General features: G+C 46.0%; 1 protein-coding gene across 1 annotated transcript; it reads left to right on the top strand.

Moving 5' to 3' along the window:
• Positions 1–266: 266 nt before the first annotated feature.
• LOC139062240 (latent-transforming growth factor beta-binding protein 4-like) lies at positions 267–2,174 on the top strand. The gene has a single exon (XM_070543101.1). The coding sequence runs from the start codon at positions 267–269 to the stop codon at positions 2,172–2,174; it is 1,908 nt and encodes a 635-aa protein (XP_070399202.1).
• The last annotated feature ends 13,181 nt before the right edge of the window (positions 2,175–15,355 follow it).

The raw sequence follows: 15,355 nt of genomic DNA, 5'->3' as shown, positions 1-15,355 counted from the left end.
AGTGGTTTCTTAGGAGACGGGAAAAACTGCTCTGGTGAGTATTTGTTCCTCATAGTTTACATTTATTATAACAGATGCCTTTTCTTCTATACGTGGATGCTCTTGTGAACTTTCTTTTAGCACTTATTGGAGCTGCTTCCCTGACACTGTCCCATTTTGGATAAATTATAGACTTTGATGAGTGCCAGATCCAAAATGGAGGATGCCATCCAGTTGCCATTTGCAAAAACATTCCAGGATCTTTCTCCTGTGTCTGCCCGCTTGGCATGAAGGGTAACGGATTTCAGTGTCAGGATGTGAACGAGTGTGAGCAGAACTCAACCCTGCCCCACAACTGCAGCACCCAAGCTGCATGCCTCAACACAATCGGTTCCTACCTCTGCCGATGCAACGATGGTTTCCAGGGTGACGGCTTTGTTTGTGATGATGTGGATGAATGTAAGGTACCCACAACTTGTAGCAGCAACATGACATGCCGCAACATCCCTGGTTCCTACTCATGTTCTTGTACTTTGGAGCGTGTTTATAATCACGGGACATGCGTGAGTGAAGGCACATGCCTAAATGCTAGCAGTAGCTGCAACGTGCATGCCAAATGCCACCCATACCAAGGCTCTTTCTACTGTCAGTGTGCAAAGGGTTACAAAGGAAGTGGCACTGAATGCCAGGATGTCGATGAATGTCATCAATCAGAAGATCAAGCGTGCCCCGACTTTTCCAACTGCTTAAACACCAACGGCTCTTACATCTGCTCTTGTTGGGCAGGTTTTCAAAGCAACGGGACTTCCTGTCAGGACATAGATGAATGTAAGACGGGGAATTTCACCTGCCCTGACAACAGCACCTGCATCAATCTGCAGGGGAGCTACAATTGTAGCTGCAACCCAGGTTTCTCAGGCAACAACTCCCAGTGTCTGGACATCGACGAGTGCTCCCTCGGCCTTATTTGGTGTCCAAATCATTCCAGCTGCCTTAACACATTTGGATCTGCCACCTGTGAGTGCTGGGAAGGCTATAAAGGCAACAGCACGTACTGTGTGGACATAAACGAATGTCTCGATAACTCCACCTGCCCCAAACATAGCAGATGTGTGAACAGCATTGGAAGCTACAGGTGTCTTTGTGACGTGGGGTTTTACTACACCAGTAACTTGTGTAGAGACATTGATGAATGCAGTCAAAAGGAGCTGGGGGACATTTGCACCAATGGGACGTGCATGAACGCTCCGGGTTCTTATTATTGTGACTGTGACCGAGGATTCTGGAGCAATGGCACCAAGTGTGTGGATGTTGACGAATGCTCAGGCTCCTACAACGTCTCCGTGTGCCAGCCTAATTCCACATGTGTCAACATCCCTGGATCTTATTGGTGCCCCTGCGATAAAGGCTTTGTCCTGAATGGCACAGAGTGCCAGGATGTGGATGAGTGTCATGAGTCGAATGGGTTCCCCTGCCCAGAACACTCATTATGCAACAACACAGTGGGGTCCTACTTCTGTCTGTGCTCTCCTGGATACGATTCGTCTAACTCCAGCTGTCAGGATATTGACGAATGCAAGTATAACACCACCTGTCGCTCTGACCAGGTATGCACAAACCTTCCAGGTGCATACAATTGCTCTTGTCCACTGGGGTACCACGAGGAGAAGAAGGCATGTGTTGACAACAATGAATGTGAGAAATCACCATGCCACTCTTCGGCACGGTGCTGGAACACGCCTGGTTCTTTCTCATGCCACTGCCCCATAGGCTTCACAGGAAATGGCTCCTGGTGCACAGACGTGGATGAGTGTGCCCTAATGCATCCATGCCCATCGCCCGCTCAGTGTTACAACACTCCTGGGTCATTTCTGTGTGTGTGTATGCCAGGCTTCATAGGTTTCGGGCCACTGTGTGTGGATGTTAATGAATGCCTGCAGGCACCAGGGCAATGCCACTCTGCTGCAACTTGCATAAACAGTGTAGGAAGTTTCAAATGCTCCTGTAACCTTGGCTGGAACACTACTAAAGATAATGGACGTGGGAGTGGAGGATGCGTGGACTTGAATGAGTGTTTGTCACTCACAGCCTGTCCTAAACAAGAAATCTGCACTAACCTACCGGGGAGCTACGCCTGCTCCTGTCCAGAAAAAAGCTCCGTTTGCAGAATCTTAACTCAAAAGGGTCAGCTATGAATCCATTAATTCCTCCATTTTAGGCAATAACACATCTGTACCTTTTAGGGGCTGCATGACTTAATTTTTTTAAAGTCGACAGTCAAGTAATGAAAATCGAGTCGATTTTGACTAGTCGTTGATGATGTCATACACGTGAAGCGGGTCGGTTCGCTGGAGTTTTTGACAATTAAAATTGCACCCACATTTTCTTAGTTAAACACGTCTCTTTTAACAACGTAGTTTCTGCATCCTGCTTCAGCCCTCCCCCTCCCCCGCTTCAGCCCTCTCTCCCCTCCCCCACTTCAGCCCTCTCTCCCCTCCCCCTGCTTCAGCCCTCTCTCCCCTCCCCCGCTTCAGCCCTCTCCCCCCTCCTCCTGCTTCAGCCCTCTCCCTCCTCCCCCTGCGCAGCGGCCGCAAACTCACTGATGCGCCTGCAGCCTCTGTTCCTCACTTCTGATTACCTTCAGTGGTGTCTGTTTGTTGCAACCAGCAGGTACAAAAACTAACTTCTTTTTATTTGACTATTTTTCTGTCCTGTTTCTGTTTATTATCTTCCTGCATCTCCTCTCAATCCTAAAGAAAAACTGCTACCTGGGTTCATATATATTCACCTTATGAGTTACCTTTGAACTGCAGTTCTAAAAGATCTACCGACCGCTAAAACAGCAGAGTGCGCGCTGACCGCATCAGTGAGGTGCGTCACCGGAGGACAAAACAGGTGATGCGCCCCGCTCCACAGCAGCGAAACGCATCAGGCACAAATAAAAGACAGTAAACATAAAAGGAAATGAGCCGACATGAACGACCGCGTGTAAAATTTGTTTTTGAGGCGGCGACACCTAATTTGATAATGTTACTGTGGCCGTGCTCAGGACGCAGATGTCTGGAGCGCGTCAGCGGTCAGAGCTTTGCATGCGCAAGCTGGTTAAGGTTAGGATGGGGGTGAGGGGAAGGTTAAACTGCAAGAGGGAAAAGGTCACAATTTGGTTAAATGTCCATTTTATGGCGGGCGTCAAATACCAACGCTCTGGCACAGCGCGTCACCTCCCAACACGCAGGAGCTCGTCACCTGCTGTCTTTTCCGAGGACTGCATCTTGTCGGTCATTATCACGTGACAGCGACTAGTCCATGAAAGGCATAACAAGTCACTACAGAGCAGTGAAGTCGACTAGTCGACTAGTTGATACAAGCCCTACTAGCTTTGTGTATTTTATTTCATAAACCACTCACATTTTAAATGATTTTTGTTACCTGAAAGATATGCTGATGCCTTTTTATAACCATGAATGCTATATTTAGCTATTTTGCTAAGTGCTTGGCCGAATCGTGCCGTTGCTTTAGCATCCTAAAGCTACCATCCGGTGCCGCTCATGAACAAACATAACACTTAAGATTTAGAAGAAACAGGTTTGACCACAGGTTTCATTTGCTTCTCTGCTTTCAACAGAACCGATACCAGTATCGGTATCGGTGCATCCCTAGGTAGGACAATTTGAATCTACCTGGCAATGCTTCCCTTCCTCTGCTTCATTTCTCAGATAAAATCTCCACATTTAAATTTGTCTCATCAGTCCACCCATCCTGCTTTTCCTTTTCTCTGGTTGTGCTCCTGGGTTATGTGTTGGCTCGTCAGACCCGTCCATCATCACACACTATCATAAAATCATTGTCTGACCAAAATGTTTGTCTCAAGTGTCTCTGCAATGGACTGGTAACCCCACCCCAACCAACCAGAACAGGACTACACCCAAAATGAATGATAATGGTTGACTAACTTCTTGCTTCCTGTGCAGAGGGAACTCTGTATCCTTATGGAGGAGATGTCGGAGATTCAGAAGTCAAAATAGACACGCAAGATGGAAACTCTCCCTACATCAAACCACCAATGGGGTTCCCCTTCATGGGGAAAACTTACGACCGGGTCTTTGTGAGTTTTCACAACAAATTAAATATAATGAACTGTCGAGGATCAAATGGCTGCTCGATTCTGATTATACTGAAATTGTCGTAAATATGAAGAATGTTAGCTTTTTGAATGGTAAATGCACCTTCAAGAGTCCTGGAACCCCCCCCCCCCTCCCCTCAAGGCGCTTTACGACACAATCAGTCATTCACCCATTCACACATTCACATGCTGGTGGTGATGAGCTGCGATGTAGCCACAGCTGCCCCTGGGGCGCACTGACAGAGGCGAGGCTGCCGAGCACTGGTGCCACCGGTCCCTCCGACCACCACCAGCAGGTAAGGGGGCTTCAGTGTCTTGCTCAAGGACACAATGACATCGACAGACTGAGCGGGGCTCGAACCTGCACCCTTCCAATTATGAGGCAAGCACTTAACTTCTGTGTCACCGTCGCCCATTTGAATACAAATGCTTCAGTTCTAAAAGTTTTAAAAGCTTTTAAAAGACCTTTTCTGCACAACATTATGTCCACTGTAGTCAGCAGTAGCTCGGGAGGTAGAGCGGGTTGTCCAGTCATCGAAAGGCTCCAGGTTCAATCCCGGCTCCAACCAGATGATGCTGCTGTTGTGTCCTTGGGCAAGACACTTAACCTGGTTTGCCTGCTGGTGGTGGTTGGAGGGACCAGTGGTGCCAGTTTTTTGCAGGCCTCACCTCTGTCAGTGAACCCCAGGGCAGCTGTGGCTACATCGTAGCTCGTCCCCACCTGCGTGTGATTGAGCGGATTACTGATTGTGTTGTGAAGCGCTTTCGGGGGTCTTAGAACCCCAAGAAGGCGCTATACAAAAATAGACCATTTACCATTTTTTAATTTACCAACTCCTACACCTTGATAGGTTGGGATTGGTTTGCAAAATGTTAAGGTGGACCGCAAAATGCAGATTCTCCAAGCCAAACAACCTACCAGAGGTCATAATGTTATGGCTGATTGGTCTACAGGTGTAACTGGAAAATATCCATTTGTGTCAGGAATCCAGCTCATGCTGAGAAACCATCTAAAGCAGGTGTGCCCAACCCTGGTCCTCGAGATCCCCTATGCAGCATGTCGAAGTTTCCCTGTTTCAACTCACCTGATTTGAATCAGTGGTGATTAGCAGTGTTCTGAGGAGCTGTTGAACAGGTGATTCAGCCACTGAATCCACAAGGTGAGATATAAAACAAGCTGGATAGGAAATACGAGGATCAAAATGGCTGATTTTTATGCAAAACAAGCAACACAATTAAACACATGGGTAGAAATTCCATGTAGTGTCAGAGAAGTGCAGGCGATGATCAGGAAACAGATGATGAATGAATGGCAGGAAATGTGGGTGAGGGGAGAAAAGGAAAGGCATTTATTTAATATACAGGGAAAGGTGGATATGATGAAAATGATGGAACTTAATAATAGGGAACAAACAATAATATCGAGGTTAAAGATGGGACACACAGGTTTAAATAGAACTCTTCATTTGATAGGGAAACATCCTACAGGTTTATGTGAATGTGGAAAAGATGGGGAAACGGTAGAGCATGTTTTATGTTACTGTAGTAAACATGTGGTGTATAGAAAAATGTTTAAAGAAATTAAAAGTTAGAGGATATGGAGGATTGAGTTTAATGACTTTGTTGAATGGGGATAACAGAATTTATAACTTAGTGTTGAAATTCCTTAGGAAAAGTAGTTTAGTTAAAAGAATATAGTTTATTTTATTTATTTTTTAGTATTCCTTACTCTGACTCACACTCCTACACAGTAGGTGGCAGAAATGCACCTTAAGTTGGATGCCACCTGCCATTTAAACTAAAGAAGAAGAGGAAGAAGATATGAGGACCAGGATCAGGCACACCTGATCTAAAGGCTCAGGGGCCTCATTTATCAAGCTTGCTTACACACAACACGGGGTCGAAAAACTGCGTAAGCAACTTTCCACGCAAACTTTGGGATTTATGAAAGAAAAGTTAGTGGAAAAATGTGAGCAACTTTAAGTTGACTAAGGACCTGGCTTACACACATGTTGGACATGGAGAGCACCTGCAGTGCTGCTGCTGAGAAGATACAATTATGAAATCCTGCAGCATTATCACTTGTACCGCTTCGTTTTCACACAGAACAAGATCCCCCACACGCACACACGCACGCACCCACGCACGCACGCACACACACACACACACACACACACACACACACACACACACACACACATGCAGCCTGAAGTGCAGAATACGGAATGCAGAATATCAGCAGGGGGACAGATTGAGACAGAATGTCATGCGTCTGTGACAGTGTGTGTGTCCTGTCACTGTGATCCGATTGATCATGTGCCCTGGTTAGATGAACAGGGAGATATCTGTTTGGCTGACTGGTTAGCGTGACTTTCACCTGGGAGTCTGGGGATTGAATCCTGATTGGATCATTTTTTTTAAATCCACCACAGATCTCTCTGAAGAACTCAGCATTGACGGCTTCAGCAACGCTGTGCCACTCCGTGGATTTTCTCTTATTTGTTTTGCAAAAGCACTTCCTTTCATTTCTCCACCTCACCCACAAGTACCTCAGCTTCTGCTTGTGAAATAGCGCCTCCTTGATCTGCCTTGATCTACGGTCGCCATGTCACTGGCGGAGCGCTGCAACAGCCGGCTTATGTATATGCATGATGAATTAGGCACTTTGCTTTGACTATTTATGGCAGTAAGTGGGTGTGGTGAGGGCGGGATGTGAATAAAAAGCAACTGAGAACCTGTCTAGATAGTCCCTGAGTTATGATGTGGAGATTGCGTGCAGCTGTGCGTACTCCATGTTTGATAGATCACACACCTTGGCTTGGCGTAAGTACATTTTTTTGCTGAGCTTAAGTACGGTTTTAGTAAGTATTCTACGCAATGTTTGATAAATTAGACCCCTGGTGTTTAGGATTCATTAGCTGATTAGACTCGGACAGTCTAGAAGGAATCTTTTCACATTATTCCAGTTGTCTAAAATGTAAAATGTGGGGTTTTCATCAGCTGCAAGTCATAATCATCACAGACATCAGTGGAACAAGTCTGTCTCAGATTAGTTTCACATTTTAGGCTGGATTACTGACATAAATGAACTTTTGCACCAGATTCTCATTTTTCCAGCTTCACCTGTATGTGGAGGGAAGTGCTTAATAATATTCACCTTCATATAAAATCCATGATGAATTAGGTTTTCTGTTTCTTTTCTTAGTTTTCAGACAACGGCCTCGTCCAGTTTCAGTCTCTGGCTGAGAATCAACAACTCCTGCTCCCGTCTCCTCCTGCCAGCGGCTTTCCTGACGACTTGAAGGTTCCGTTGTTGGCTGTGTTCTGGGATGACGCGGACCTTACCCAAGGAAACGGGAAGCTGTACTACAAGGTTTGTTTTGCCCGAACCAGATGTGTGCCGCCAAAGCAACTTTGGAAAAATGCGTCTTTGTGCTCAAATAACTGTACAAACTTTAAATTCAAAAAGGAAATATTAGAATTGACGTGAGTTATTGCTTTGGTCTTTTAGGAATACCACAAACGGAATGTTTCAGATGTTTACTCCCAGGTAGTCTTTAATCGTACAGCAGAAGAAGTGACCAAGTTTGAGGGTCTGCAGAAACGACCAGCTTTTTCTCCATCTTGGATCCTCAAGATCACCTGGGAAAACGTGATGCCTGTCTCCTACCAGAAAGCTAACTTGTCGGAGGTTTGGTTCCAATTTTCTATTGTTTAGTTTTATTTTTTATTTTTAAGTAACCCACTTAGATCCCTTCTGCATTCAGACTAGCTGTTAGCTCCTCAGTCTTGTCTCATACGGCTTTACTTCTACAAACAGGCTGTTGTCGACACATTTTCCCCTAAAAACACACGTCAGAATGGCTGAAATGTGTTTCTTGGTTTAACTTCTTTTATTCTGTTGTGGTTTATTGTTTTGCACTTTGTTCAACTTTGTATGCAATTGGCTTTATAAACTTTATTTGATACTTCCGTAGACAAACACGTTCCAGTGTATCCTGACGACCGACGGGGTACGCTCCTTTGCCCTCCTGAGATATGGGGAGATGAACTGGGGTCCTGGCTTGAGGCAATATCACGATGCTCTCATCGGGTACACAGATGGAACGTTCTCAGTCAAGGAGACCCCCGTCCCTCCAGACAACCTCTTTGGACCAGGTGGCAGGTACAGGCCTCAGGGAGCGAAAGGAACTCTGGGAAATTTGGGCCAGCTGGTGTACAATTTGACCGGACAAGGGCATTCCAGCACAGATCCAGGTAGTGGGTGCCGGGCGTGGTGGATGAAGGAGCCTTCGCCGCTTGAGTGGATGGTGGGCGTGTCTTCCTGCCCATGCACCCTCAACCAGGCTGTGGAGGACCTGTCCTTCATTCAGGACACAACGGATCCAGGTCCAACAGTCCAGAAGTTGAGGGATCAACAGTGGGGAGGAGCTAAAGTATACATCTTTAAGTCCATCCTGTCCAACAAATACGGAGCAGGGAAGACGTGTGCATACGAAACAGAAGGCGCTCTGCTGGCTGGGATCCCCGGGCGCTACTTTGATGCAATCAGCGTACAGAAACACATCGGTAAAGACAGCTCATGCTTCGTTTTGTCCTACCATAAAAATGCGTTTCACAGTGACAGTAATTCACCAAACCTCTCTCTACAGACGAGGACCTTCTTCCATTTCAGTGGTGCTGTGTTGAGTCTCCTCTGTGTTGGCTTTACCACCAGAAGAGACCAAAGGATAACTGTCAGGATTCTAGTTCAGGTGGCTTCAGCAGCACCGTTGCTCCTCTGCTTTCCAGGAAGGGAGTTCAGGGAACTGGTGAGGAATCCCTGTGAACAAGAATTAGAAAAACGCCACTTATTGCTTCAGCTTCACGATCTGTGTGGTATGATTGCAGCGATGGTGTACGGGAGCTTACATTTCATCACCTTCGATGGAACCAAGTACTCATTTCAGGCTCTGGGAGAGTTCGTGTTGTTGCGTCTGTCCTCTGCCAGCGGCTCGAATATCTTCACCCTACAAGGGCTGCTGGGAAAGCTGCTGACGGCATCAAAAGAGGTCATCGACGTCCCGGTGGTGGTGCGCATGGCTGCCTTCCACCAAGGCACTGGCAAGGTCGGGATGAGTGTGAGCTGAGCAAACAGTGGCGCTTCAGGAATGTGATCCCAATCACGCTGAAAGATTTTTATGTGTTTAACACACCGTGCAGGACTCTCGACGGGGACGGAGAGTCTGAGCTTCGTTCCTGCAGCACCAGATTCAATCATCTCAGATGACACAAACTTTAATCTCTAATTTCCACGTTCCGTTTTCAGATTGAATGGAGGTGTTCTTCTGACACAAACGGTGCTCTTCGGATGTTTGTGGATGATGTTGAAGTCCCAGTGAAAATTGGTAATCACACACATTTACGAACCCTTTTTATCCTTTGTCTTGAACTTTGATACCAAAAGTTGCTTAACGATGGGAGCTTGAGGAAACATTCAGGTCAGAACGGGAGTTTAGGATCTTTTATAAACAAAAATCATCTGTTCTGTGACTGATTCAGGTGTCGTGTACACGAGCGAGAAGAACTTTGTTGTACGCTGCATCTCAGTAAGTCGCTGTGCGGCCGTCTATGCCAGCGGTCTCCATGTGGTCACGTGGCTAAACGTGGACTACTGTCAGATGGGCGCCATGGTGGAGGTCTCTCAGAACTTCTACAATCGTACCGTGGGCCTCATGGGCTTCTGGAGCTCCAACCGCATTGATGATTTCCTCCTGTCAGACGGCAGGGTCTTCCCCTCGCAGGACCTCAACCCCCCCACGGAGGAGAAGCTGCAGGACTTTGGCCTATCCTGTGAGTGGCGCTAACACACACCTGAACTTGAATTAGAGCATCATTAGATGGTATTTTATACAGATTAGATGGAAAAGCACAGTGGATCTGAGCTACCTAGAGTCCTAGCTCCTCCTCCTGTTGGGTAGTTTACTACGGTTTGCCGTGATGGAGTTACCTTAGCTCTTTTGGATCCAATCACCCCATTAGCGCAAAATGTTAGATTGAATTTTCTTCAGACATTTAGGCTCATCAATTGAATTTGCTACTTGTCTGTTTTTTGTCTGTTTTAGTAGATTATCCATTTTTTCTGATGTATCGTCTCTACCTGTGTCTGATATCTGTGTGGACTGACAGGGTCAGTCCCAGTGCCCGAAAGCCTGCTGTTGTCATCGCCTCCAAAGGCTCCACAGGCTCTGACCACCACCAAGGCCACATTGGAGAGGTTTAGCCCTGCTGTGGTGGCGGAGCAGATGAAGGCCTGTAAAGACAGTGTGCAGTGTGTGTATGACTCTCTAGCATCTGGGATCGCAGACCTGGGCCAGCAAACTCTGGATGCTGAGGCACAGTTCCAGACCCTGGCTCAGATTTACGGTAAACGTTTTTATTTTTATTTTCACAGAACTTTGCGTAAAATTATCGACCGCTGACTAATATTCGTTCTGACGTTTCCTTCTGTGGCGCTGCAGGCAACGATCCTCCTGTTGTTACGGAGCCCAAAACCATCCAGATTAAGGTCAACAACTCCGTGAGCGTTCAGGTCGTTGCTCAGGACCCGAACGGTGACGTCATCACCTACTCACTGCTGTCTCCCGCTCCTCCAGGGGCGACTGTTGGGAGTGGTGAGACACACACACACACACACACACACACACACACACACACACACACACACACACACACACACACACACACACACACACACACACACACACACACACACACACACACACTGACTACTTGTTGTGTATTCTTCCTCCTGCTTCCTTGTTCAGTCAGTGGAATTTTAAAATGGACGCCCAACAGCGTTCAGCCGGTCCAGCTGACCATCAAGGCCACTGGCTCGTCCACGAGCTCCTTGTTCACCCCCACCCTGCAGGTCTGCGGCTGCCTGAACGGAGGAACCTGCCTCTACGACAGCACTGCTGGAAGCTACCTGCAGGGAAAGTTTCAGGTTCTTGTGCTTTTTAATTTCTGCTCATTCTTCAGCGTTCCCTTCAGGATTCTCGATCGATGAAGAACGACATCTGAGCTTTGCTCTTTGCGTCTGACTCGCAGGTTGTTGGGTGTTTGTGCTCAAACAAATACAGCGGGAGGTTTTGTGAGAACTCAGCAGATGCATGTCTGGGTAAACCCTGTTTTCGAGGGGTGCAGTGCAACTCCCAGTCTGGCCAGTTCACCTGCGGCCAGTGTCCTGCTAATACTATCACTAACGGCATTGAGGGATACAAATGCTTTGACCACGGTTTGTTTCACCCGGGCTTATCTTTTTATTGCTACCAGGTCATAACCTAAACCACAGCCGTCATCGGTCTTGTTTCTCCTCAGACGTGTGTGGCCCCCTGTTTCCTTTCCCCTGCCACAAAGATGCTGAATGCCGGAGCACAAAACTAAACCACAGTTGCACTTGCAAGCCGGGCTTCACTGGAGACGGACACAACTGCACAGGTGGTGGCAACACCGTATTTGCATATGGATGATAATGTATTTACATACTGATGCCTTCTCCTGCGTTCCAGATATAAATGAATGTACGAAGCCCGAGTCCTGTGCAAATGCCAAGTATGAGTGTAAGAACCAAGCCGGATCATTTGAATGCATCTGCAGATATCAGAACTCTAAGGATAGTCAAGGATGTGGTGAGTGTGCACGTTGAACTTCAGCGTTGCTGGACAAACTGTTTCCCTTCAGGTGGAGTTTGCAGAAGTTTTGGGCTAAAGGAAGGTCTGCTCCTTCGGTTATGTTGTAAAAACACAATCTGGTCTCTTCCAGGTTTAAGGATGATTTAAATCTTACCTCAGGTGGTCTGGAGCATACAGGCGTGTGTTAGCACAACGCCAAAGAGGAAAGGCATCAGCAGTGACCTTGATCAGGGAAGATTAAAGGCCATTTCCAAACAATTTGGTGTTTTTTGTTCTAAAGAGGGAAATATTTTTCACAAGTGGAAAACATCCACGTTCTGATAAGTTTACCTCAAGATCCGATGAAACCCAACAAACAGCTCCATCTCAGACTCTACTTGCCTCCTCAGCCTAAAGGTTAACCCAGGGCTTAATTTGAGCCGGATCTTGCCAAAACAAGATCCGGGAACCGTCTTATTTTGAAAGGACCGTTCCGGCAACTGTCTGCTAGGATCCAGCAACTCACGCGACCAATTTGTGCTGTACGCAGGGTTCAAATTACGGGTGAGCTGAAGGGACCCCGGCTCACTCCAAAGGATGACAGGCTCCCCTGGAAGCCCTCAGCTTCCACACCCAGGGGAAGCCCGAAAAAGATCCTGATTCTACTTATATTACATTATCTATGTGGACTCTCCGAGGATTATTTTGAGCTGAGAGGCGCAGAGCTCTGATCGTTGCTCCAGACATCTGCATCCTGAGCACGGCCACAGTAACATTATCAAATCAGGTGTCGCCGTCTCAAAAACAAAATTAACACCCGATCGTTCACGTCGGCTCATTTCCTTTTATGTTTACTGTCTTTTCTTTGTGCCTGATGCGTTTCGCTGCTGTGGAGCGGAGCGCATCACCTGTTTTGTCCTCCGGTGACGCACCTCACCGGTGCGGTCAGCGCGCACTCGGCTGTTTTTGCGGTCGGTAGATCTTTTAGAGCTGTACTTCAAAGGTAACTCATAAGGTGAATATATATGAAGCCAGGTAGCAGTTTTTCTTTAGGATTGAGAGGAGATGCAGGAAGATAATAAACAGAAACAGGACAGAAAAAGTCAAATAAAACAAGTTAGTTTTTGTACCTGGTGGTTGCAACAAACAGACACCACTGAAGGTAATCAGAAGTGAGGAACAGAAAATGAAATAATTATTTTAATGTTTAGAGCAGCAGGAACTCTGAGAGGCTGCAGGCGCATCAGTGAGTTTGCGGCCGCTGCGCAGGGGGAGGGGGGACGGGGCTGAAGCGGAGCAGTGAAGATGCAGAAACTACCGATGTTAAAAAAGATGTGTTTAACTTAGAAAATGTGGGCGCATTTTTAATTGTTGAAACCCCCACCCCCACCCCCGTGCGTGATCCGGCATCTGTTTTGCCTTTAGTGAACTTCGGGATGACGTCAGCATTTGCATTCTGGGAACGTTTGATTTACAAATTAAGCACTGGGTTAACCCTCTCAGGCTCAAATTGAATTGGATTGAATTCTTTATTGTCATTATGCATCCACATAACAAGATTTGATTGGTAGCTCTCAGCTTAAAGGGCAGTAAGACCACAAGTAGAATGATAAAAACATGAAGAGTAAAAAAAAACAAAACATAACCTTCCCTTTAGGGAGCCATACACACGTTAGTAGAAAGAGTAAAAAAGCTGAATAATTTAAAAGATATAAAAGATAAATGCTGCGCTGACTGACATTCTGATCGTACTGATCGACATGTTGATTGATATTATGAACAGGACAATAGCAGCGTGAAAAAACAGAATCACTGTAAATTACAACCAACCCATCATTAAAAGTCAAATATTCTCATGGGTCGTTGGTCGGAAGTGTAGGTATCTGCAGGGTCACAGAGGTTATTTTTATCAATACGTTTTGATAAAAGGACAAACAACTAAGTCCTTCAGGGGAACTTCTGAGTTAAAAATGCTCATGAAATACGTATGTGGAGTAACCAGGTAGGTGGGTTTTAACGTTGCTCATCTGCAACGCCTGCCTCCAGAGGGTTAAAGTTCATGAAGGAAAAAAACACTAAACTAGTTTGGCTTGAAAGAAAGAAAACAATCTTTTATATTGAGATAAGAAACACGAGGAGCTTCACAAAAACAGAAAAAAATTTAAGTATAAAACATGAAAAAGATATTAAGAAATTCTTAAAAATATGTTTTAAATGAGGAAAAAATAAAATATTGTTATTAAAAAATGTCAGGAAAGGGAGAGAGAAAATGAATGGGAAGGTGGATAAAATGGCCCCTGCAGAATTAGGCTGGTGATGTTTGAGCTGAATAAAGCAGAAGACTTCTGGAACAACGAGACCAAAGTAGAGAGGTTCACCCATAATGCATTGCTCCAAGCTTCGGTTGAACCAAACAGCTTGTACCTGTTGTCCGCATGGTGGTGGAGTGTTGATGGTTTGGGCCCTTTGCAGTCACTGAGTGACAACAGTGCTCTAGAGTTTGATGTGAGTCCATCTGTCTCACAGCTAATTGGACCAAACTGGGTCATAAAGCAGCAGCAGGTCTACAAGTGCCTCTGACGGCTGTGCTCATCGTTTCTCAGCTGTAGATGAATTCATGCTTGGGCTCGAATAAGTTAAAGAATTGTTTCATTAGCGTGAGCGTTTATAGAAACAGTAAATATTATTTACTATGAATACGTCTCACCACCGTGATCCATCTGAATCTTGTAATTCCCACCACTGTAATTGTGTTTTCCTGTAGGTGACTCTCCCAATCCTCCAGGTAAGAGCATCGATATACATCCGCAGCTCAGTTCTGGTAAAACAAGCTCATTGTGTTTCTTTTTTCATAGGATACAACATGTTCAACGTCACTCTGACCTGGAAGAACAAAGGAATTAACGGCCTCACAGAGGTGCTGTGCGGTCTGGTCTCCGGGTGACGATAACAATAACAGTAAACTGTAACGGGATCGTCTTCTAATCCCCTTTTTCAGCTACGAGACATCCTGACAAGTGGTTTCAGTAACAAGTTCTACAACACCACCCAAAAGGATCGAGGAGGAGGAGGAGGAGCATCTGGTCCAGACGTGGAAGAATATCGTGTTGCTGTGTCTAGTGACACACCGCACTGGTACATCAGGGACTATCTGACCAGAGTCTCCAGCTACTACAATATCAACTCTCTGGACGTGGATGGTAAAAACAATGCTTTATTCATTTTGAGTCTAGGTCATAAAAATGGTTTTCTATCAGTGTTTGGTTTCAGGAATTACTAAAACGAACTCCTCTATTGTGACGTCACAACTGTGTAACCGAGCTAACCGAGCTCCCCGCCTCACAGCAGCCAATCAGGGGGTGGGTGGGCGTGGACAGCACTAGCCCTAAACGACTCATTCTGGAAAGTACTGAAACTGTCAGGAAGGAGCCTACTGAGATTTCTTTTTGTGAGAGGAATTTTGTGTCTAAATCTTGACAAGCATCTTTTGTAAGAAGCCGTAATATGCTGTTGGTGTGCAATCATGAAGTATTTATATATGCTGAAGACGATGAGAGCTGATATTAGTACTGCTGCTCTTTGCACACAGATGTGGATGAAT

Source organism: Nothobranchius furzeri, chromosome 12, assembly GCF_043380555.1.
Source record: "Nothobranchius furzeri strain GRZ-AD chromosome 12, NfurGRZ-RIMD1, whole genome shotgun sequence".
In the NCBI taxonomy this organism is placed as follows: Eukaryota; Metazoa; Chordata; class Actinopteri; order Cyprinodontiformes; family Nothobranchiidae; genus Nothobranchius; species Nothobranchius furzeri.
The sequence above is the reverse complement of the archived record's forward strand: the minus strand, read 5'-3'. Positions and strand labels throughout refer to the sequence as shown.